The sequence below is a fragment of the Charadrius vociferus genome, unplaced genomic scaffold, assembly GCF_000708025.1.
Source record: "Charadrius vociferus isolate BGI_N301 unplaced genomic scaffold, ASM70802v2 scaffold163, whole genome shotgun sequence".
In the NCBI taxonomy this organism is placed as follows: domain Eukaryota; kingdom Metazoa; phylum Chordata; class Aves; order Charadriiformes; family Charadriidae; genus Charadrius; species Charadrius vociferus.
The window spans coordinates 16,642,491-16,667,393 of NW_009648332.1; the positions used below are offsets into that span (position 1 = coordinate 16,642,491).

Consider the following 24,903-nt stretch of genomic DNA (forward strand, 5'->3'; position numbering starts at 1 on the left):
GAACCGGGTGGCGGTTGTGTAGTGGGGGGGGGGGGGGGGGCTCCTGCTGCAAGCTGGTAGTGACTTCATTTTCTGCCTGTCACCAGCAAGCAAATGTGTACTGATGCCTTTTGGGTGAAAGAGCAGAATCCCTGCTCTGAGTTAAAAGGGCTTTAAAAGTCATCATGAAGCCACTTTTGGAGATTGGAAACTGGTAATCATTTCAGGGTGTGGAACTGCTGTACTCAAACTCATTCAGTAAACCTATTTGTGGAGAAAAATCCTATTCCAAATGACTCAGCAGTAAAACTCCTACCTATTTCGCTAGGAATCCTTTAAATCTACATAAATTTCAGTTTTATATAATAATTTTCTAAAAAGCCTGGGGACTAAAGGTCTATTCTGTGGGTGCGAGGCAGATGCTGTGCTGCTAGGGAGACACCAGGTCACCCCCGTGGGCATTCCCAGCTCGGGCATCACAGCCACCTCTCTTCCTCTCTCCTAGTCTTTCGTTAGACAGTCAAGGCTTCAGTGCTTTGAGGCTCAAGCTACCTAGTTGTCCGAGCAGGCTGGATGAAGAAACTCAACGTTCCCTGCAGGTTTGCTGGCATCTGTACCATTTGAAGTTCTGTATTTGCACAAAGGAAATCTAAAATCTTTTTCATTTACAAGGTCAGAGCTCTGCAAGCTTTTTCCCTTTTTCCCTAACAAACACTTCTCAACGTACAGAAATAAATATTAAGTAGGAGTGGATTAAATAACAAAATTGTAAACTGTTTGGGCTAATTTATCTTTGCTGTATGTCGCACTATGTTGGGGGGGCAGTAGTTATACTCTGGTAAGGCTTCTGGGGTTTGCTGTCGCAGTTTCCAAGCAAGACGACAGTCGTACTGAAAGTAAAAGCAAAATAGCTGAGAGTTGTAACTGATTTCCAGAAATGCAAAATAAAAGTTTGCGCTTCAGTTACCATGCAACTACCTACTACCAAAATTTAAGAAAGCATATTTTTGCTCACAAATAGCCTACTATTTTGGGGTAGGGGGTGGGTGGGGTTGCAGAGGTGGTATTTGGAGTTTGCTTGGATATTTCTGCATTCCCTTCTTTTGTCTCTCCAGGAAACTAAAATAACCATTATCATGCTAAGATTCAGTGTTCTGGAAAATGGGAATATTTCCTGTTCACTACTGCCTGCTAAACAGAGTGTTGAACTAAACTTAACGTTGCCAGTTGCCTATCCTGTCTTAGTCCCCTGAGCTGCACTGCATTTTGCAGTGAGTGTTGAACAAATGTACTATTTTCCATACTTTCTCCATGGTTCTCCCTCAGAAAGTCCAGGTTTCCTCAGAAATTCAGGAAAATAAATCAGAACAGGGACATCTGTTCCTGTGCAAAGTTTTGCAGTCCAAAAATAGACCAGAAAATGGTTACTCAAAGTTTAGACTTCAGAAACAACTGGACTGGTGTTAAAAAGGATGTTGAGGCTGTACGCAGTGCTAGGGAGTACACAGAAATACATTTGTATATATTGAGTAGGGGCAATTTGGAATGGTGACAGAGGATATTTCAGCAATTCACTAACGCATCATAGACCTCCAAAATAACAAACCAAGCAAAAGAGCAAGAACACGAGAAAAGGTACAAAATTCTCTCACAGCTCTTTGTTTATGTGGGTCAGTTATGATGGTCTGAAGGCCTTGGTAAGCGATGCAATAAAAAAAAAGCAGCTTGTGCTTGCATAATGGTTTGGTTTTTTTCAGTAAGCAGCAAAACATTTTTCTTACTCCATCCGCAGTAGTTTGATTTGAACAATTTGTTGGTTTTTTTTTTTTTTTTCCACTGGTTTCAGTAAAGTGGTAATGTTCTTAAAATAGTTTAGAAGGCAACTCTCCTGTTTTGTCTATTAGCAGCTTCCCGAGCATAAAATGGACTTGGGAGTCCATTTTTTAAAATTAATGATGCATTTATATGATTCCCAATGGGAGGGTGAATACCTACTAGAACTGTTGCTTTAAAACACAATAAGCATTTTATTTTAACAAAACAAAAAAGACTAAATACCTACTGTGAGCCCATGGAATCTCAGTTGCAAATTTAATAGTTACTGTGCAAGAATAAGAAACACCTTGTTGAAGATAATAGACTAGATAAAGCTTTCTAACCTATGAGCCATTTCTGTTCGAGACAGCAGCCACCCATGTGCTTATGCCCTGAACGCTTTGCAGAACTGGGGCTAAGTCTGATTTTAATCCCTCTGGTTTTCATACTATTTTCTTTATTCTTACATCAGTAGCATCAGCGTTTAACAACATTAATAACAAACTGGGTATATCCTGCTAGCTGAGACCATACCAATACCGCATTTGCAGTTCCCTGAGGTGCCCTACAAATTAAATGAATTGATAGATGCAGGTTGAATAAACGTGTTAATTGTTGCTCATACAACTCAGTTCTGAGTGATGCAGTCATAGAATAATTCAGACTAGCAGGGCCCTCGGGGGGGTCACCTAGCCCATCCCCTTCCAAAGTTAGATCAAGTTCTAAGTCAGATCAGTTTGCTCACGGCATGGTCCAGTTTTCAGTACCTCCAGTATTTGCACCTCCATGTTTTGATAGAGAATACCTGAATACCTCCATCTCTTGAATACAAAAATGCGCTTTGTTAAAAAAAAACAAACAAACAAAAACACACTAAGAATATAAGATGCTTTTGGTGGTTTGTTGCTTTTTTTTTCCATTTCTTTTTGTTATGTATGCTGAAGCAGCCTGGAGATTTCGTTGTAATCCAGCTCAATGGTGAAAAGCAAATTTGACTTTCATTAAGATAGCTTAGACAAAAACTAAAGATTTAAAAGCAACTGAAATGGTATGCTCAAAATAAACACTTTATTCCCTCAAGTCTTAGTCTCTTTTCACTTTCACAACATCCAAAACAAATGCCTTGCATTTTTGCTTGTAATTTGATTGCTCTTCTAATAGCAGTTTCACCAAAAATACAGTGTGAAACTGAAGTGTATTGCTTACCCCCAAGGTAAATGACTCTCTTCTTTCATGATCATCTCACTGCATGGCTTTGTACCCCTCCCATTTTATGTTCTTATTTAAAAACCTCACAACCACTAATTTAGACAGTGAATGCATGCTAGGAGATACAAGACTGGCACAGTGTTGCGGTTGAGCAACACAGTAAGTTCAACCTTTTAGCTGATGCAGTTTTTAATGTGGGAGAAAACAGACTCACTCTTGTATCATAGGGTCTATGAATCACAACAGAACATACTGATTGCATAGGCTAATATTCGATTTACCACATGAGGTTCTAGAAAACCTTCAAAAAAAACCTAAACAGAAGGCTTTAAAAACAACAACAAAACTTTTCAAAATCCTCATTCAAGTCAAGTCCACCAACGAAGTAGCTCATGAATCTCTTAAAGATCAAAAAAAATGTTTCTCCCTTCTTCCTATGGATTAGACTGAGCCCTAAAACATGACCAACACAGATGCCAGACTCTTTATACAGCAATACAGCTCCAAGTGGAATGGGAGTCTGTTCTCTCAAGGAGACGTAGACTGCACCTCCTGTGCCCTGTAGAGCAGGAGACAGCCCTGAGTAATTAGCACTGCACGTAGCTGGGTGCCATCGCTGTCTAGATAACAGCCTAAGCTGCATGAACCTATCCCAAAGCAACACACAAGATAGGAATGCTCCTGGAATAAACTTCAGAGGTTCCTCAAGGAACCAGGCTGATCCTTCTTTTTTACTGTAGGAGAGTTTAGACTCTTCTCATGGCTGTATGATGGTTTAACTTCACATACAATTGGACTGGTGAAGCACTGAGTAGCTCATTCCGATTACAGACAAATATGCTATTGGCTATATTCTAAAATTCTTCAATGGGACCTATAATTTATCTTCATTAACTAATGTTTTGTCTTCCTGTGAAGTCAGTACACTTTTTGTATGATTTTACCAATAACTCTAGAAAAGCTTACTATCAGAAAACTCATTTATTTAACTTCATTTAAAACAGTGTCATCTATAATGCATACACAGAAAATGCGGATGTGAGAAGTCACACATTTTATAGGTGCCTGAGGTATGTCCAGAAATGCTACAAGGTTCTGCTTAGATTATTTTAGATTTACAATTCTCCTTGATTGAAAGGATTCACAAAACCATATTATGCTCAGAAATTTTGAAATTCCCTTTGCACTGGCAGGACCAGCATCTGATTACCAGATTTTCTGGTGACGTGTACTCTGAGGCACTTGCCAAATCCTCTGTCAGAGCATTTATACCCAAAGGACCACAACAACATGTCATGGGGTAATTGGCTGGCATGAACCTTGCCCTGGAGAGGTAGGCACATTGATCACTAAGGGTTTCAGAACCTGCTAATCTTGACGAGCATCTCCAGGCTGAAGATCTATTCATTTTATCAATCTGTCTTCTGCTGAGTCCGTGTTTTTTACTTTTGAGGTACTTTGGATGTATGTGCCTGAACTCTTTAAATCTAACCTAGTGTCAGAGAAGAACAGTCTGAGCTGTGCTCAGTTCCCATGTTCTTAGTCGTACTCATGTTCTTCGGCTCTCTTTCTGCTACGTCCAGACAGTTCTTTCAATCTCAATGCCATCTGTGTGCCAATTTCTGTATCTTTACTATCAAACTATGTAACTGTTAATTTTCAAGACCAAAGCTTGTAAAGTGCAACTAAATAATGAGACAAGCTGAGACAAGCACAGATGAATTTAACAAATACTGTATATATGAGAGAAGTCACAGTTCTCTTGTGTACGCACAAGAAATGAGTGACAGCCAGACCAGCTGAACCAGAGTAAAGAATCTGTCTTAATTCTTGCTTAATTTAATAGGTAAAAAGAAACAGGTTTCAGAGATCAGATCAGTTCAGTTTAAAGTTGTAGTATAATGAGTTTCTCTAAAGATAATTAGTGATACCAGAAGGAATCCCCAAGAGTATTCTTTTGAGATCCCATTTGCATTGAGAGGAAAGCAAGATATATACTGAGCAACTGTACCTCTAATCTGAATTTGTGCTCTACACAGCAATATACAGAAAACTGTTTTGTTATCAGACCCTCAAGTTTTGTTCTAAGAGCTATATCTAAAGGACAAAGAAATTCTTGTGAAAAGGACCAGCAGCCACAAGCTTTGTAACCTCCAGAAGACTCATTTCAGAAAACTGTCAAAGGACAGGAAATTGCTGCAGCTAAAATAATAATCAGCATTTACAGAATTCATTAGTCAGGGTTACCTTTAGTGTCACTTAAAATGGAGCCAAAGGCACTGATAACCACGTCAGCTTTCAGACGGACAACCTGATCCTCATCTTCTTTCCAGTTTCCATCACTGGCTTGTTCAGTTCGAACAAACTCCATAGCAACAATTTGTCCACCTCTAAGTACAACTTTCCGAGGGGAGAGGAAAGGCAGAAATTCACACTTCTCTTCTTTTGCAAGTTCCATCTGTAGAGTAGAAGCAAGAAAATATAGAATTTGAACATTGTTGTGTTTTTATGGAAAAAAAACACAAAACATTTTTTGACTCAAGATGCTACCACGCATTCGGTAGTTGAAGTCACCTGTGTACAGTATACAGTCATCTTAATACCAACTATTTAACCGTTTTCAAGGCCATTGCATGATTGGATGGAGTATTAACATTGACAACTTTTAGGAATTTACCCAGGCTGCTAACAAAGGTTTTGGTTCAGAGCGACAGCTGATTCTTGATTACTAAGAATCTGAATACCACACGTGTCAGTCTGTGCAATGGTTTCAGTAATCTCATTGTGTTTAGAATTCTTAAATGAAGTGCAACAGAAACAGAAGGAAGTTATGCATCAAGAGAGCCTCTATTACTTTTTTGCACCTCCATTCCCCTTCTATAAGATCTCTAAGACTCCCACCTTCTTGAAACAGATTACCAAACTACCATAAATCTCATGATAAAGATGCATTAGATGTCCTGATATCCTCAAGTATACAAAAGAGTAAAGTATATACCAAATAAATGATAACAGAAAAAGACCACCAAAATAAGAAAATCTAACCTGAGAAAAAACCTCCTTTAGTACAGATACATTGAGGAAGCAGAGTCAGTTTCAAAACGTGCAGATGTCCTGACAAACGCCAAAGTACAAAGCCAAACTAAAACCCAAATTGAATGCTGAAATCTGTGATGAATGACATTGCTCTATTGCCATTGGCAGCGATTCAAAACCAAAATCACTGTAAGTAATTTTCTTACAAGATTTTATAGGCTCCCAAGGCAACATCAGGATCACTGAGATTCATTAGACAGCAGCCAGAAGGTATCATACTAGGATCTAACTGTGACCTGAAGAGTCACCTACAATACTCAAATGGCTGTTTGATCTCTGGGGGGCTTCCAAGACTAAAACTTCTACTGTATTTTCTAATTTACAAGAAATTTACAAGAATTTACAAAAAATTCTAACCCCCTGTATACAAATGCTCTGACTTTACAGGAAATAGGAACAACAGAGGAAAATTATTTATACAGAGACTATATAAAATGAGCCTCAGATCTTTAATAAACATTTATACATTTTAAGAGCATTTTTATAAACAAAACCTTTAACATATGTCTTTTAAGTACCTATAGCACACTTTCAGGCCCTGTAGAAATAACAATCTGTATTCCTTCTCATAAATGCTGTTATTCAAATTTACCTCTTCTGGGACAGCCCTGATATTAGTGAATCCCTTCCTGAAGACCACAAACACACGACGAGCTCCACAACGTAAAGCAGATGTTGCGCAGTCAAAAGCAGTGTCTCCTGCCCCAAGTACAATAACAGTTCCATGTATTGATGGCAATGGAGAGTGACAGGCACACATCCCTGAAAGATGAAAGGAAAACCCCATTTTCAAGTAGAGAAACCATTTCTGCATGACAGCGCAAAAGGTACTTGTACCCAAAGCAGTGTAAAATTGCATCTTACAGTTTCCAAGCATGGAGTGTCACTATCAAATTATTCTGCTTCACAGAAAGACAGTTTTATTCCCATTTTTAAGGTATGCTCATATACATAATTTCATAGTCAGTACTCTAAGCAGCTGCACCTTTCTATCTGGAAAGAATTCAAGTGACAACACATTTGTAGGATTGTGGGTCCTGTCAGGTTGAAATCAGCATTGTGAGATCTTAGTATTCAAAAAGTAAGTTTCTCTCTTATCGGATTCATTATCCTCCCACTTAAAAAAACCCACCACCTTTTAACTGATTAGAAGGAATAACACTTGGTATTTCTCAAAAGGCGACCAGTTGTTGACAGCTTTGAGTAACAGTTTCTCAAAGGTAGTCAACCTCAGTCAGTTTTCTACAAGGCACTGACAATGTTCTGGCTATGACATGTTTGCAGAGGCTATTCTTTATGGCAGCTGAACATAAGGCAGAAAGAATATTATGATTTCAGTGATTCCTAGATCTTGCGCTGGGAGAAAACATTTAATCTACAGTGGCTTTCTACAAACGATTTGCAAAAAGTTACATGGAGAGAATGACATTATGTGTTCATCATCTACAGTTTGTATTTGATGATTTGATTATATAAGAAATACTTAAGTAAAACTGAACTGTGTGTGTTCCTTGTAGGAGACTGCGCTTTATCACAAGTTTAAATACAACTAACTGTTATTAGAGAAATTACTGCAACTTAAAAAATAATGCCACAAATGCTATAAAGCTATATTCTCAACGAGCCTGTGGTAATTTCAGTCAGAAGGTGCTAAACTGGCCATTTAATCATTGCACTGCAACTCTAGTATCCTACTATAGTAGCAGCAGATTTCACATGCAACTGTAAATAAACACAAGTATCATTCAAGGAAACAATGCTTTTAATTTAGACATATAAAAGGAGTTTGAAACAACATCCTAATACACATATTGTCTCTCCATTTGTAAAACACAATGTATGGTAAAACATTGCACCCTCTACGTACGTGGCACTGCATTTACTATTTACTTCATAGACTTCTTATTCTAAAATTCTCTCTAAACTTTTCTCATTTATTTTTAGCGAACTTAATCCATCACAAAAATTGTACATTGAGCAGTGGAAAAAGCACAAGTGCAGCAAGGGAACGGCAGCTCAGAGTGCCATCATGGGACTAGTCTAGAACAGATCAGTCACAGCAGCCCACTTTGCTCTTGGTAAAAAGGCGACTCCCAAGGTAAATTCACATCGATGTATTTGCAAGGGGAACCCCTTTTGGATGAAAGTGTATTAACGAGTGGTATTCAGAACTTAATAAGCAGGCAGAATATGTATTTTACTGTGAACAAGTCTATTATGTCTATTATTTAGAGAACTGTCACAGTAAAAAAAGAAGACAGAGCAGGATAGAGGATGTGTATATTTTATTTTAAAATTCTGTGCTTTAGAGAGCAAGAGATGGCTACAGCTACAGACAGACAGGAGGAAAATTAAGTAAAAGAGACCATCTTAATTAACAGAGAACACCAAAGAGCTATCTATTACTGTCAGTCAGAAAAGGTTAGTTCTTCAAAGTTCATCCTTTTTTTCATTGTAGACTTAATATAAAAAAATATCATTCAATATCCTGGCAAATCGAGAGTGCTACTTTGCAACATTTTAAAAGATGCGGATCACAGTAAATATAAGCTCATGCAGGCAGGCGATTTACAGTACACGAGTGCTATGTGTCTGTACAGAATTCTGTGAAGTGTTTTGAGTCAAATTATTACAAGAGGGGATTGCTTTGCAGGATTTATTTTTCCTTTGTTGATCTACAAACGTTTTGCAGTGCAGATTCTCAATCTGTTTAATTTTTAAACATCCCTTTCTTCAAAAAAAAAAAACCCAACAAACCAACCCCACCCTTTTTTCCCAACGCATTTGAGCTCATTTTGAGCTTAAGAAAACAGACAGAAGTAAGCATTTGATCAAAACAGCAGAGAGATGGGACAGATGGATGCAGAATTTCCCTTCCTAAATATTTTGCATAAAATGAGCTAATAAACTTTACTTTTATATGCAGAATAATTTGCTGCAGAAGATATATTATTTAACACGTTGTTTATCAAAAGTCTACTAAATAAGCAGGCTTATATGATGCTAGAAGAAATTTCTGAATGCTCAGAAGAAAATCAGTTGTAGGTAAGACAGGTATATGTGTGGTTAAATATGTGGTCATATGTACAAGATCACATACAGCACTAAGCATATACCCAGAAAACTGTACGGCGAATTTTTTTATCAACACGTTGGGGAATCTAGACCATGAGGGAACACGGTGTAGAAATCACGAACCCCATCTCATACATCCCTCTGGCGCTTATGACTGCACATTCAGGGGCCCTGAAAGCAGCTCTGCTCCTTGGGGAGCAAACGCAGCCATCTCTGTACTCAAATCAAAGATGTAAAAGCATAAAACAAGACTGCATTTGGTGCCTGTGAGCTGAGTGTTGTCTTATTAACTGCTGGCATACTACCATTGTTCTGAGTCTTCGACTATAAGTTATCTGGGTAGGGAACTAGTGCTCCTTTAAATGTGTCTGTAAAACATGCAGCACACGACTTGGGATCAAGTAAAGTAATTTATCAACAATATATAAAGCAGCTTCTTATACGGGTCAGCAACACCTTCTTTAATATCAGATTTTTTTCAAGATCATCTTATATATACCATATCAAGATAATTTTTACAAATGAGAAGCTTATGACATCTTTTGAATATAATTCAAAATAACAAATATAACTTCTTAGGGATAATGATTTGCCATGTGCTTAGATTTCTACATGTGACTATTTGCTTTAGGACTGACTTTCCCGACCACACTCCTGAGGTTGCAACTCACCAAGAGAAAACCCTGCCCCAGACCTATTCATCAGGAGGTGCTTCATAATTGGGTGTGCTGCTGTGTAACCAGCTGTCCACCCTGATATATCAATAACTGCTAATGACTTACTGAACATGATTACAACAAAAACATAATATCACACACCTGGTTTACTTGCCATTGCTACCAAAGGTAGGAAGTCTTTAGATGTGTAGAATCCTTGATCCATTCTCAGTCCTTGGAATATACTGTCTCTGTTTGGTTGTGGCAAACCTAAAACAGATAATTTAAGGCGTATCAGAACTACAAGGGAAATTTCAATAACCAATATCTATTTCACATTACATACACATTCTCAAAAACGTCCTCAATACAAGCATTTTCACAATCCCTCAGATTTCTCTAAAAGAACATCACAAATGACTATAGCTTCATGTTTGTAGTCTGTAGCTTACATAACTGGTGATCTTTTAATAGCACTGGCACTTGAAAAGAAGGTTGTTGGATAACCTGTGTACTCATATAATTCATACTGAAACAAATGCAGAGGGAAGGGTTAGAGAGAACAGGCTATACATGGTGCAAAAGCAGGGAAGCTACTGGGTAAGAGAAGACTCTTGTAAGCTTTTCTTGTATTGCTTTGCCTGCACACACATGTAACTTACTGCTGTGAAATGGTTTTGTTCCCTTTGTTTTGAGGGATTTTTCAATACAGCTGGTCTGCAGATAATACAAATGAGGCAATAATAAACAGCTTAACTGATGAGAAGAGGAGGAAAAATGGCAAAGCTGTAGATCTGTCTTATCTACGAGTATTTGTATGCCATCATTTTTTGCCATTCTTGATTGCTTTCTCCAAACCCCGAAGTCTTTATTGGCTGACATTTATTTATAGTTATTAATAGCACACATTTATACAGAAGCCGTAGGATACAGACAGGGATACACTTCACAACCAATAATAGCACCAAATACCTTTCAAGTAAAAGAAAGCAGCAAAAAGCATCTTCCAATTATCAAAGAATGTCTTCTTGTTGCTGCGTGAACATTTGAATAGCACATCGGAGTTAAAACATTTTTTTTTTCAAGCAAATGCAATGATCTGTCAGGGTATTTTCAACAGGGCCCTGACTTTCATATTTACATCTAAAACCCCATAATATTATCAAAGTATGCTAATTAATAATTACATATTGAAATGAAGTAAATGTCAACAATTTTTCTAAGAAAACACACTAGAACTGAGAAGTCCTCAGAGCAAGCAGGCAGAATTGGAGCGTGCCAAGTGATCTGTGTTCCCTCTGTTCTCAGGCATGGATGGCAGCAGACTAATCTTTCTCCTCTGAGACATACGGGTCTGGAAAACCCCAATAACACCACGTTACTGTCAACAATAAAGTAGGATTGGACCTCAAGGAGTGCTGTTCCAAGTGGAGAAGGTTTAGGGCCTTTTTATTCTGCTGAAGCAGCAAAAATCTGCCTCATTACAGCACAAGATCAGGACTCAGTCATAAGAAAGCTTAGGATGTTTTCATGAGTCACCTGATACGAGGTAAGTTTCTTAAAGTTCTAGATGCCTGAATGAAGTTACTATGATACAAGAAGAAAAAAAAAAAAGTATATTTTTAATTTTAACAGTTTCTGTGAAGAAAATCAAAGCACGCTTTCAGTGAATTGAAAAGGCTTACAAGCCAAAAAACAAATAAAAAAAACCCTGAATTTTTTGCATTTCAAAAATCTCATGTTATTGAGCACTTTCTTGATCTCTATTCACAAAAAAAAATAATCATGACTTAATTGCTGAACACCTGACTTTCAAAACGCTGCTCATCTATAGCTGGATATTGAGAAAAATAAGGTTGGAATATAATAGCATGTACTGAACTTCAAGACCTTTGAATGCTGTACTTCCTGGGTAGACTAGAATATCAGCTAATGAAGAATGAATAATGGATATCTTAAGAGGCTGCCAGAAATATTTTGTGCCACTGAAAGTACAATAGGTAAAATGCATTAAAGAAATTATTTTTAAAACTGCATAGGTTTTCCTCTACGTATATATTGAAAAATTATCTATGGCAGGAAGAGTACCTCAGAAAAAGCTCTCAGTGGCTGCCTACAGGCAGAGGACAGAGTAATGCAACTATTTCTATTGAAGTATCCATAAACCAGCTCAGAGGCTGCAGCTTACTCTTGGGAGAAACTCTTATCATTAGTGGGACGTGCAGCCTGCATTAAAGATTATTTCCTTTCTACCTAACGTCTAGCCCCATTCAAAAACAAAGAGAAACCCTCACTAATACTTTTTTTCCTCTTATTTTTGCCACTTTTATCATCTCCTAATGAATGATTTTGTCTGTAACAGCATCAGTCATTTAGCTCCCATAGGCTGAAGAAAGAGTAGAATTAAGGGTATGTTGCAATGTTCATGGTTCAGCTTCATCACTAGTTCAGTATCACTGAAATCAAAGGAGTTGGATTAAGAATACATTGAATTCAATAATGTTTAGCCTGACTGATATGACAAAAAAAAAAAAAAAAGCCTAAGAGGAAGTCAGTATACATGGCATTTTCTGCTATTTATTTTACTATTTTCATTTTGCTGAAAACTCCGCAAAAACCAATTTTGCAATGTTTACATTTGAAGGAAATGCAGGGGATTTTTCTCTTATACCTATAAACACCTGGCAGAGTTTCAAGCTCTTTGCTAAGCATCTGCTGGAAGTTGTACTGGATTTTGATGTATCTTCTTTTGCTGTTTAGTATTTGCCATTATAATAATTGAATTTAGTTCTGTTAAAATAGACAGATTGAGTACTTCTTAAAGGCACTAGGCTAGCTAAGAAAGACGCAGACAGGCAGACAAACAGAGAAAGAGATCAAGAACTGATAAGATCCACTTTAGAGAGACACCATTTCATAATAAACGGCCACCCCGCAGAAGTACGCTTTACAGACAGATCAAATATTGATAAATAGCCAACAGCCTCTCAGGAGAGAGAACATTTGACGAAAAAACAGCTGCAGAGGAAAAATGTAGTTTTGAGCAAACGGTTTTAGAGAAGAAATAAAATTTAAAAAACCCCAGTCATCTATGAAAGACACAATTTAGGTCAAAATAATGAACCAAGAGAAATACCCTTTGAAGATAAATCAGAGAGATCCTTTAGCAAAAGGGAATTCACACAGTAGTGCAAAATAGCCAGGAGCCACCCAAGAAAAAATGCTTAGAAAAACATGAGGTCTTTCCCCTAGGTTTTAGGCTAAAGCCAAGTGTAGTCAGTTCTCTGCTCTCCAAATCCACCTGCAAGCCATCTAAAAGGCTTTTTTATTTATTACTTCGTATTTCTTGTCCTGAAAAAATCTTTCACTATTCTAGGTCTCCTGTCTTTAAATAACCTATACCAAAATCTAGTGATAACAATTACTTCCTTAGCCTGCACTGAAGAGCAACTCTTCCAAAGGGCAACCAAGAGGAGGCAGCCTAGACAGACAATTCCACTGGTGGTGTTCAGATGGACTCTGCACGCCCATACACAAGCAGAGGGTTATGCCTGGTCACCCCGCGCTTTCTGCAGCCAAAGCCCTGGACTCCCTGGAGCCCCAAGTCCCTTTACCTGCTGATGCCAGGGAACAATCTTCTAAAGCAACTGATATGCAAACCACACAGTGAAACCTCATGGGTTGTAGAAAACGGCATTTACTAAGAATAGAGAAAGTAGAAACACCGACAAAATAACAGCTTGCATGACAGATCTAGTTCAGCTTTGCAAAAGCTAATCTAGACAATCCCAATCTGGGTCAGGTACAGCACAGAAAGCAATTCAGCTCTGTTCCTGACCCTCTGCTTTGCCAGGCCCTGCCCTTCATCTCCAGATGCTCCAGCTATCTCTCAGTAAGCATCACTCTCTTAGTATGAAACCCTCTTTCCTTCTTGCCTTCATTTGATCCCCACAACCCCTTCTACAGTGGGCTATACCTCAGCAACAGTGTTTCTCCCATGTCTGACATACCATATACTTTCCAAAGTCATTAGCCACTATAACAGTGGCTTTGGAAAACACAGACTTTCACCTCCCATTTTTATATCCTTTATATATACATATAAATACATACATGGATATATATATTTGAAAAAACAACACCTGCTTTCTATCAAGACCTTGCACTCTTTCTTCTCGCAATACTGATGCATGCTAATTTTCTTAACTGGCAGTGTCAAGTCCATCGTCTCCATTTAAAGAGAGAGAATTTAGATCCTCTCACAATGCCCTAGTCCAGATGAAATATGAATCGCTAAACGATTAGAGTCAATTTGTCAGATATACAAGGCAATATAGGAGAGTGATGCATACACAATGTAAGGGATTGGCATGCAGAGCAATACAGCTAGTCCACTTGGTTGCTGCACCAAATAAATCAAGGCACGTCAACACATCAATCAGCTAAGCCTGAAAAGGAAATGCACACTGCTGCTATTACTGTAACCACTAGCCTGGTCTGGAAAGGAAAACTAAAGTGGGAGTAGAGGCACAGCATGTCTCTCTTTCCTATTTTGATCAAATCCCGTCTCCCCAGAAACAGGAAAGCCTTCTGAACCTGAACTCATTGTTTGGATTACTTAAATCTGACACGTTTGGGCAGATTTGCAGTTTCAAATGAACTTCTCAGCCAGTCTTAATAACTGACATACAAAATAAGCCCTCTTCCTTGGTAAGGGTCAAATGTAGTTTTCACTGGCAGCTGACTGAAAACAAATCTCCAGACAAAAAAAAAAAAAAAAAAAAAAAAAAGGAGCCAAAGTTGAAGTATATATACACAGTAGCCTACAGGGACAAAACTTACTAGAGAACTGTGAGGTTTTCTGGTTTTCCTCACATCAAACACTGAAAAGTTTGGTTTGCTCCAGTTTTAGTTGTGAACGTACCACATTTTGGAAAAACTTAAGCTGGACCAGGTAAACAAATGAAGAGCTAGGATCTTTCAAGCAGTGTTCCCTCTCTCTGGATTTTTAGTTGTTGCTATCCCAACAGCAGAGAGTTTTCAAGATGAGAACTGGCTGAATTGTTTTTACCAACCCTTTATTTTCAGGTAAAAATGTAAATTCAGGCTGGTGAATGCAATATGTGTTTGAATATACCAATTTTTTTTTAAAAGCCAAGACACTCTATTTTGACATTTTTTATAATGAATCTTTCAACTTTGTTTCAAAATGACATTACATTTATAAATTTATCCAAATTCAATTCAAAAGAAAACAAAGAAAAATGGATTAACTGGGTATGCACATCCCTTTTTCTACCTTTTAAAACTAGAAAACCAAAACCAACAAACCCCATTCATCAATCTATGAAACTTTTTTTTTTAAAAATGTTCTCATGTCCTATAAATAGGGAGCATTAAGTAGAAATTTAGAGGGGAGGGAGGGAGGTCTTTCCACCTTTTGCCATATCTATGAAAACTAGCTCATGTTTCAGTGTTAAACAAGATTTTGAAAAATCACATTTATGGGGAAAACTCTGCTAGACAGAAAAATAAATCAAACATTCCTCTTCACTACACACGTTCTGCCCTTCCCAGCCTCCACGACAGGGATCTGCTGAGGAAGGGGGGCCCAGGAGATCCTTGGACCAGGTGGAAAGCCTTGAACTGTCAGTCTACTAAGAATGAGAAGAAAAATGTGTGAATCTCATAAGAACCTGAACGTGGGCAGAAAGAACATACGATTAGCTGTGTATCTGCTCTGGTGGCAATGCAAGTCTCCTGAAACAATACCTGAGAGGCCAAGTCTAGACAAGCTGAGACACAGCCTAGTAATCAGCATAAGAAACTTGAACACAGCCCAGTGATGAGGTAGCACAGGTACTGCACCAGCAAGACCTCACCTTTGGCCAGCTTGAGGAATAGGAATAACAAGTTGTGCCCACTCATGTGCCCTGGGCAAAGGAGCCGTGGAAGGCTGATGGAGAGAGACTGATATGAATTTTAGAGAGGAACTGACGTGGTCTGATAAGTGACTTTTGTTAACAATATTTGTTTATATGGTTGGGGTTTTTTCTTAAAAAGATGTGCTAAAGTAGATACAGAGCTAAGATAATGGCCCCCTAAAGGTAAATTTCTAAATCCACCATTTCCCTTCTGAAAGGGTCCTTCGAAATTAACAGAAAAGTATCCATTTTGTCCCATCTCCCTGCCCTTTTACACACTGAGTATTCCAACTTGCTCCTTGTGCTACCGTATAAAAATACTTCAGATGTAACACTTCTGATAGCATTTCACACTTGCCCCGAGACTTGCAGCTACAGGTACCATATGGTCAGAGCGTGACTACAAAGGTGCATGGCACAGAAGAAAGAACATATTGTAAATTCCAAGTGCACAAGCATCCTTTAATTTTTTTGAATGCTCTATTCTTCTTCAATGAGTCTAGTTTGTGGTCTGGAAAAAAGGAGATCAAAATCTAGGTATTGAAAGCAGTTTTATTTTATGTCACACAATCCATGAATTGTATAAATTAGACCATGAGTTTTAAGTACATTAAAGTATTTTCTTGAAATATAACATTGAAACAGTAGATTCTCGTAACTGTCAAACTTAAAGTTTTCCCTAGACATAATAGAACCTATTTGTATGCAGCGGCATATGCTCTACCTATTTGTTTATAAGAAGTCACGTTAATTCATAGCAATATTGATAACATAGCTGTCCACGGATCAATATTACACAATTTAGATGTGAACTATACTGAAACGCGGTATCCAAATATGGTACATAAGCTGTGCCACATAGCAGATTATATTAAACACACCATTACAATTCATGCTATGACATTCATCAGGGATGGAACAGAAAGCCATTGGTGTCTAAAGAGTTACTCTCTCTACATTTTTAAAGGTTTGATTCTGCAAGACTAAACGCCCAGTAAAGTTGCAAATGCTCTGCAGGTGCTCAGCTTCTCGCAAGGTCAGTCCATTAGTGATTAACACATTAGTAAATACTTTTGAGGCTTGTATTCTTAAAGGTTCTCTCTTGTTTTGCTGGAGATTTTTTTTATGGTGGCAGCTTTGTTACTTCCTGTTGTGAGGTTCAATAGAGTATGTTTTCTAGGTGGTTGATTTTTTTTTGTTTGCTATGTATGTCGATGGAGATAAGTGTTTTAATTACTTTTTTAATGTCTATGCTTTTGTATTTTCCTCCTCTCTCCGTTTATTTCCTGCTGTTGAGATTACTGCCTCATCTCCACAGCAGGTGGCTCTTTCAAATTTGTTTTCTTTGTAAGCCTGGTAGATTTATTTTGTAATACAACTGCTCCTTTTTACTGTTTCTTATTAATGATTTCTTTACTTTGGAATAGGTACACTTGCAAGGTTTGTTTATAGAAAAAGAAAAGTAAAGGGAGAAAAGTAATAGAACTACAATACACTTGGGTTAGCCTTTTCTCACCCTCAAGTTAGAATGAACACTGTACAGTACATGTGAAAAAACACCCTTCGCATCTATCAACAAGAGCCATACACAATTGCTGCACTGCATTCTAAGTTGAACAGCTATGTCTGTACCATAATGTCTTCTAAAAGCATCTGCATAAGCAGCTGAACCTGTAAGTAATGCAGTCTATAGGCCTCACACATTACTTTGTTGCTAAATTAGACAGAGAGACAAGGATCTGAGCTCTTGCAAATGGTATTGAAAGAACAGGAATGAAGTAGTCAGATCAGCCACAACTAAAGTTGTTCTTATAATCCAAATTCTTTTTGAAGCCAATTGTCCGATCCCAGTTCGGATGTAGCCAGAATTTCACAAGAGCTAGGCATCAGAAACTGCACATGGGAATCACAGACAGAGTTTAGAATCAATCCACCTGAATGATGGAAATTAGGATTATGAACACGCAGTCAGCGTTGTATGTCTGAGCTTGGATCACAAAACACTGCAGCTTTATGGTCTGTCCTCACCACATTTAGTGATCCCATGATCAGATTAGATTGACATCTAACGTCAACCAAAATGTCCAAAGGTGATCCATAACTCATTAGGCCCATCGAATACAGAGTCCACCCCTAATTTGGTTTTACCATGATCAGTCCAGCTTTTCTCAAGGCGTTAGCATACCCTCCACAGCCTACCTCTCGTCTTAATTGCTCTTCTTAATCTTACTACCGTCAAAGTCTAGGACCTGCACTTTGAATATTATTGGGGCATCACTCAAGTATGACTAAGCTAAAGTATTTTAATGAAAATCATCAGTGTTTCAAGGTAATTAAACAAAGATCTGATAAATGATGTGGTGATTCAGATGGTGGCGATTCTCAATATCTGGGTATTCAATTAAGCGCCATAAAGATTTTCAACTCCCAGTTTGACTTGAGCATTTATCCCCTAAAAGCACTCTTTCAAAATGCATACCTCGGAACTTAAGCATACAGTATCACTCAGCATTTTTAAAACATAATTCTTTAAAGGATACACTAGAAGAAGTGACACTAAGTTGGACAAAGATACACAGCTTCCTAAGTTAAGGAATGGATGGTAATTCTAGCCTTTCTTCTCAGGTTGGAAACTGGTTCGTAATGTTGCCCATATTTGAAGTAATAGTTAAATTGAGGATGCTAGCAAGTTAGGTGGTAGTCTTGGTGAAAGGACTTGCTGAAATGTGAAGATTACTATGAAGTAAACCTCATCACAGAGAAGGATGAATGCAGAAGTCTGCTTACCTTCCCTCTGGTTCTGCTCTGCCTGGTATTGTTTATTGCAGGACTTAAAGCACTGAAACAGTTTGCTATGAATCTTGATTTGTAGAACATAAGAGTTCTGTAAATTGTAATACAGAGTAACTGAAGAAACATCTGCTGTAAAAAATAAAGTGGAATATTGCTGCAAACCCTTCTTATGTCATCTTGGTAACATTTATTATACTGGCGACAAACCTGAAAAGGTCACTAGCAAAAATGCATTTAGTAGTCTCAGTCAAATCCATCTCTAACATAAAAATGTACTATTCGACCCAGGAAAAGAGCTTGCTCCAGTCTGCTTACAATAGAGCTGAACTGGATTTTTAGCGCTGACTGGAATTTGGTCTCTTCTCAATACTGGCATACGCTGTCATTTTTCGGGAGCATCCTCGAACTGGCAAAACAGGGATGCTTAAGTTTAAGATCTGACATGCTAATGTTGTGAGTTCCTTTCCCTCTTCCTTCTACAAGTATGTTCCTAGCACTGACATGCCAAAGGAAAGAGACAGGGGGGCTGTGTTTTCTCCAGACACCAGCCAGACGCTGTTTGTCAGTGTGATATGCTGCACTGTACTAGAGGAGAAGAAACTGGCCCCAGTGCTTGTTCAGTAAACAGTGCTGAAGTGAAGTGGCCACAACAGCAAGATCACCTCCTTGGGGACTGCCTATCAGTAACTTGAAGGACACAAAAAATCTATCATCTCGGAAACCATATGTCACAGAAAAGGGATTTTTATACAGTACAGAAAATCTGAATATGTAGAAGTGAAACCAAAATAAACGTGATAGAGAGTTTAGGAGCAACAGACTCCTGAAAAGAAAATATTAAAATATTAAAATAGCTGTTTGCAATAGAAACAATATATTTCCCCAAGGAGATTCATTATAACTTACCTGTCTAATATGTCCGGTTTATATGCAGTCATGCTGGCATATTGGCATAATCAAAGTCAATGAAAATTTACAAAGGGAAAAATCAAATGTTAGCATAGACAGGATCCCTTCATATTAATTTTTTATTTTAAAAAAAATGGAACAATATCTTGAAAAGCTGGATCATTAGAAGCTACATATGGTAAATATGCAGGGAATGGATAAAACGAGAACAAATCTGATGGAAAACATTCACAAAGAAAAAGCCACAAATGATTAGTTGGCATCACAAAGAAAAATAAATATTAGGCCTCTACACTGTTGCAAAGCATCAGTTGAAAAAATCTATCAAGGCAGCGAACTCATCCCGTGGAAATATATGAGGAATAACTAAGTCATTAATATTCTGGAATAATACCTTTGGTCAGATCTCAGGCATTGTACAGCAAGGAAGTTGCAATGAGGTGTACTGAGACACCAATTTTTACTGCTAAAATCATACTGCACTTTTGGTATAATACTAATACAACAGCTGATAGGAGGTATTGAAGTGTTACAAATATAAACACTGATTTTTATAATATTGTTTCCTAAATTTGATGAAATAGAAGAGTTAAGAACCACAGAAATATCTAACAATAGCTGTTTCTCTTAAACCCACCACAATTACTCTGTTGCATGCTACTTCCATAGCTTCCATTCTATTTGACTATGGTGACTGTGAAACAATCGGCTGGCTCAATTACAGCTTTGCACCCTATGTAACTGTATCTATCTTAAATGCTTACAAAATCTTACTTATCCGTGAATCCAGGAAGAAAATCCCACACGCTAAATAATACTTGCAAAATATAGGACTTTCTGGTTATTCCTATTTTTAAAACGTAACACTGATTCACTTGAACCTTTTTTTTTTCCAAACGTGAAAGTCTTCAGTGTAAACCAGCAATGTCTTCCAAATGCTACTGAATAATTACCACTCTATCTGAAATCTCAAAATAGGAAACAAATATTGTTCCCCAGTTCTCTGTTAACATATTATATTGTCTTATCTTAAATCTTAGAATATTAATACACTGGGTTTGTCCACATGGAAGAACAAAAACATGCTATAAAGCTTATTCAGTAATTACTCCCATATCATTCCGCCTACACTGCATTTTTGAATCACTTCAGGTAAACCATCTCTACATATATTTTAAAATGATGCCTCAAAAAAAAGCCTTCTAAACGTTATTCATTTTTCTGCAGCACAGATCGACAACCGAAACCCTATCATCAGTGCATTCTGATGAAAAGGTAATAATTAAATCTTTTTTCCCCTTCTTCTACAGCACATTGTTTGACCTATGATAAAACAACCTATCAAATTTCCATTTATTATTTCTACCTGAAGGGCTTTGCCAGCTCACACAAACATAAATCTCCATTTGTCAGATTTAAACTGTACCTGTCCCAGCTGCTATGAGGGTTCATAGCTCTTGTCCCTTAAAAATTACCGAATAGCATCAAGCGACATAACCTCCCTCCAGCCTTCACTGACCCTTGCAATCAATAATATTTGTAACCTGTATGCGCACAGTTAAGTAGAACAGAAGCCGTGCACTATCCCAGTTAACCACATTGAGCTGTGATACTACAATCTGCTCCCTTGTGTCTCCCGTGATCAATTTTAATCTCTGGACCAAGAATAAAAGAATGCAGCCCCTTGTTTCCGAATTCATCTGAAACGGATGTTACAGATTTGTAGGTCTGCACAGAAGCTGTGGATTTAACACAACCAACAGTTCAAGGAAAGAACACATCTAAGCTATCATTCATTCTCATTATCCTCAGCGTATTTTAGATCTGCAGAAGACAACACAAAACACAGGAAAATGCACATGTACTGACTCAAAGCAAGCTTGCTTTGTTAAAATACCACCAGGTACCATTAGAGCTGTATCCATTACTGCCACTGCAGGTAAGGTGGAGGTCAGTCATTCCATTAAGATGACTTCGTTTAAAGGTTTATAAATAGATTGCCAATATTAATTCCTTCTGGAAATGTGTCATATATAGGAAATTAAACAGAAATTCCCTAGAAATAATAAAGACTAGTTCTGCTCTGTTAAAAAGAAACAATTATTATGGAAAGAAAGAGTAATTCAGGTTTCTGATGGTATTTGTTCTCTCACCTCCAAATTAATTTTATTTAAAAGAAGGCAAATTTGTCAGCCAATTAGTCTAATTAGACAATGGTATCTGAATGTAGAACAGGAAGAAAGCAACTTTAGAAACCTACTCCAGCAGAAAAAGTGTTTTTTGAATCTGTCACACTACCAGAATGCGTGTTTCCAGAGTTCTCATAACTGCATATTTATAGGCTTGGCTATATTGGCTCCTCAACAGCAGCTCCAGTGCCATGAATCATCTATCAAAACATTTGAGAAGACTTTCTTACTAATTTCTTTAAAGCAACATTCTGAAGAGACACTTTCAACATGATTATGCTCCGGTGTTCACTATCAATTAAGAAAAATAGCACACAGAGTTTTATAATTGCAGGTGAGTAATAAGTATGCATCGTCAGAGGCTTTATCTTCTCAGATTGTCACATGCTGTGTGTCAGTACGGAGTACGCTGCAACAAATATGGCATTCTCGTATCATGCTGGAGGGTCAATGAGCTTTCCCACTCAGGTCATTTACCCACTTCACACTGATGTCCTTATCATTAAGCACATATTTATCTGCCTTTCCTTTTAAAAGTAGCTGTAGCAAGGAGTTGTATGTAAATACCCAGTTAAAGTGATATTCTCCTACACAAGTAGATCGGCTAAGAAACATTAAACCAACCATATAGCTACCCCTGCACGCTTTCACATATTGGAAATAACTAAGCAAGGTCATACTTTGACCAGACCCTATTCTGAGTAAGGGTCAACAACAGAAAGAAGTCATAAATTGCCTAAGGGTTTTCTAAATCCATCAATGAAATCTTAATTCCTTTCCCAACATCAGCATATGTTGTATTTCATATGAAATTTTCTTCAAAGACAGAGTGCCTTTATTAACTAATTATACCATTTTCATCAAGTGCCTTAGTTTTCCTTGGATGTTTCACATACTGCTGACAGAGCACCAAATCTGGTACTGCGGGTCAGAAATATCATGCAGTTGAACTTCAGATGCTACTATCTAGAGCCGTGAAAGGGTAGAGAAATGATGGTGAAGATCTCCAAATGCTTCCTCAATGGCCAGCAGTCGAGAAAATGAAGTGAAACGTTGCCACTGAAGATGGTGGATCAGGTACGTGGCTTGTGGGTGCAGAAATCGGCACAAGCATGCGCACCTCCTCCCCTTAAGCTCATTCTTTTGGTGGCTAAGTAAAAAATTCAAAATGGGAAATTTATACTTCTTATGTTAAGCAGCTAATTTTTGAGATACTTAAAGTGTCAAAGAGGTAGGAACCTATGTCCCTATTCAGTCCATGAAGAGATGGCAAAGTACAGGGAGATGACTGTGTTTCAGAAAGTTAAAACTAGATGCCTAAAATCGCCTGCAGGCAAATGGTGCAAATAATCCCAAGAGAGCGCACGCTTCCCCTGAACACAGCCATCCGACCCATACTCGTATTATTCCAGCCACACAAACACACCAAGGAGTGAGCATGAGTCCTTAATGTCTTCTTGGTGCATATTTTTGTATTTGCAGTGCTACAGCAGTAAGATCCCAGTGGAGTTTCAAATGGTAACAAAACCAAGAAGCATCTGATCAATAAATAGAAAATCAAGTTACACAGTCCCAATAGGTCTTTCTAACAAGGATTTCTCTCTGAAATGTTCATGCTTGTCTCGTGCTGCTGCTTTTAATCCTTTCACACCAGTGGGTCCTACATGCTTGCATTAGTGCTAATGTAAAACAAATGAACATTTTATACAAGGATATCCACTCTCCCCAAGTAAAGGGGTTAATACCAAAGTAAGCTTTAGGAATGTAAATTATTTTCCCCGTGTGGCTGAAAAACTACATGAGTTATTCATTTAAAAATTATTAGCATATAAAATCATTATTATCTCTGCAGTTAATGTACAGTTCACTGACAACCTTTTGGACCATTACAATTAAGAAAGGCAGCATCCTTAATGAAGTTACAAAACACATTCTTTATTAAATAGCAAATTGTATCTTTAATTACTTTAAATATTATAATCCGATGAAAAATTATTTCATAAACCTCAAGACAAATTATGTCAGAGATGGAGTATGCATTTTGTTCCTCTATGAATCCTAAACAGCACTTTCAATTTGCTTACAGGTTTCTGTTGTATGCAAATCTGCTCTTGAAACTGCTTTCAAGTGCCTAAATCCAATGCCACTAGCATAAATTTAAGATGCAGTTTGTGCTATTCTTTCTTTTTAAAACAGATTTAATTTTTTGTCAAATGTAGAATTTGGCAGTTCTAGTAAATGCAGCTTTTCTATTAATCCTCGGGAGGTAAACTGAAGATAGGTTTCTGTGGGGGTCCCGAAATCATTGCAATAGAGACTATTTGGGGGTCTACTGTATTTTATTATTTCACTGATCTGTTTTCAGCTAAAAGACAACTTTGTTCAAAATTGTCAAGGGCTTTGAGGATATGCTATAGTGCCAACAAGCACACACTGAGCTCATTTTAAATATTCTATCTTTTTTTATACCAAATAATCTCTGCACACTGCCAAGACAGTCTGTCCAGTATTAGCCCTACCTGCTCGATGTGCTGTCCACTCCCTGACACAGGCTGAGCAATACACAACACAAGAAAAAGCTTAGTTGTTCACAGCATTAGGCCCTTCACTGGCCTTTGGATCAAACCCAGACCTAAGTCAGTATTAAAATACATTGATTTCTGTATCACTAAGACAAACAATACATTAAACTTCAATTACGTCAACATCAACTTGCCACTGAATATTTTGACGCTGTTTGGAAACCCTCAGTTAGCTATCAGACTTTCTTGGGCTAATCAATGAATCGGGGAAGAACAGAGATTATCTTCAATTCCTTTATGCATTATGTCTTCTTTAGCAGAAATATTGTCCATGCCAATCGTGAAGAGAGACTGAGGAGAAACAATTATTCAGTGTAATCCTATAATAGTAAAACTGAAATTTAAAAAGCACCAAACTTTTTTTTTTTTCTTTAAAAGCTTCTGCCTGTGGTCAATAATTGATATTATATAATTAGATATAATTACCAAATGCAATCATGGACAACATTGTTTAGAATTGAAATAAAAATACACTGAAGATCAAAAGATAAAAAACATGCTTACTTGCACAATTAGTCCAAAAACTTTTGATCATGGAAATCTGTTCAGAAACATACTTGGCAGTCTTTTTGGACTACCTATGTGCCAGAAGAAGAACGTAGCTGGGATTTTTAGCAAGCTGGGAAGTGAAAGTCAGATATGTTTGTGAAAGTGCTCACAACAAAATCAACTTTTG

General features: G+C 37.6%; 1 protein-coding gene across 1 annotated transcript in view; it reads right to left on the reverse strand.

The window, feature by feature from the left end:
- DPYD (dihydropyrimidine dehydrogenase) overlaps positions 1 to 24,903 on the reverse strand; it is a 359,045-nt gene that overhangs the window by 194,921 nt on the left and 139,221 nt on the right. The window contains exons 9-11 of the mRNA XM_009884907.1: positions 9,993 to 10,100; positions 6,692 to 6,861; positions 5,251 to 5,461 (exon numbers count right to left, since the gene is read on the reverse strand). Coding sequence (XP_009883209.1) covers positions 5,251 to 5,461; positions 6,692 to 6,861; positions 9,993 to 10,100 — 489 coding nt within the window. The remainder of the gene's footprint in view (positions 1 to 5,250; positions 5,462 to 6,691; positions 6,862 to 9,992; positions 10,101 to 24,903) is intronic.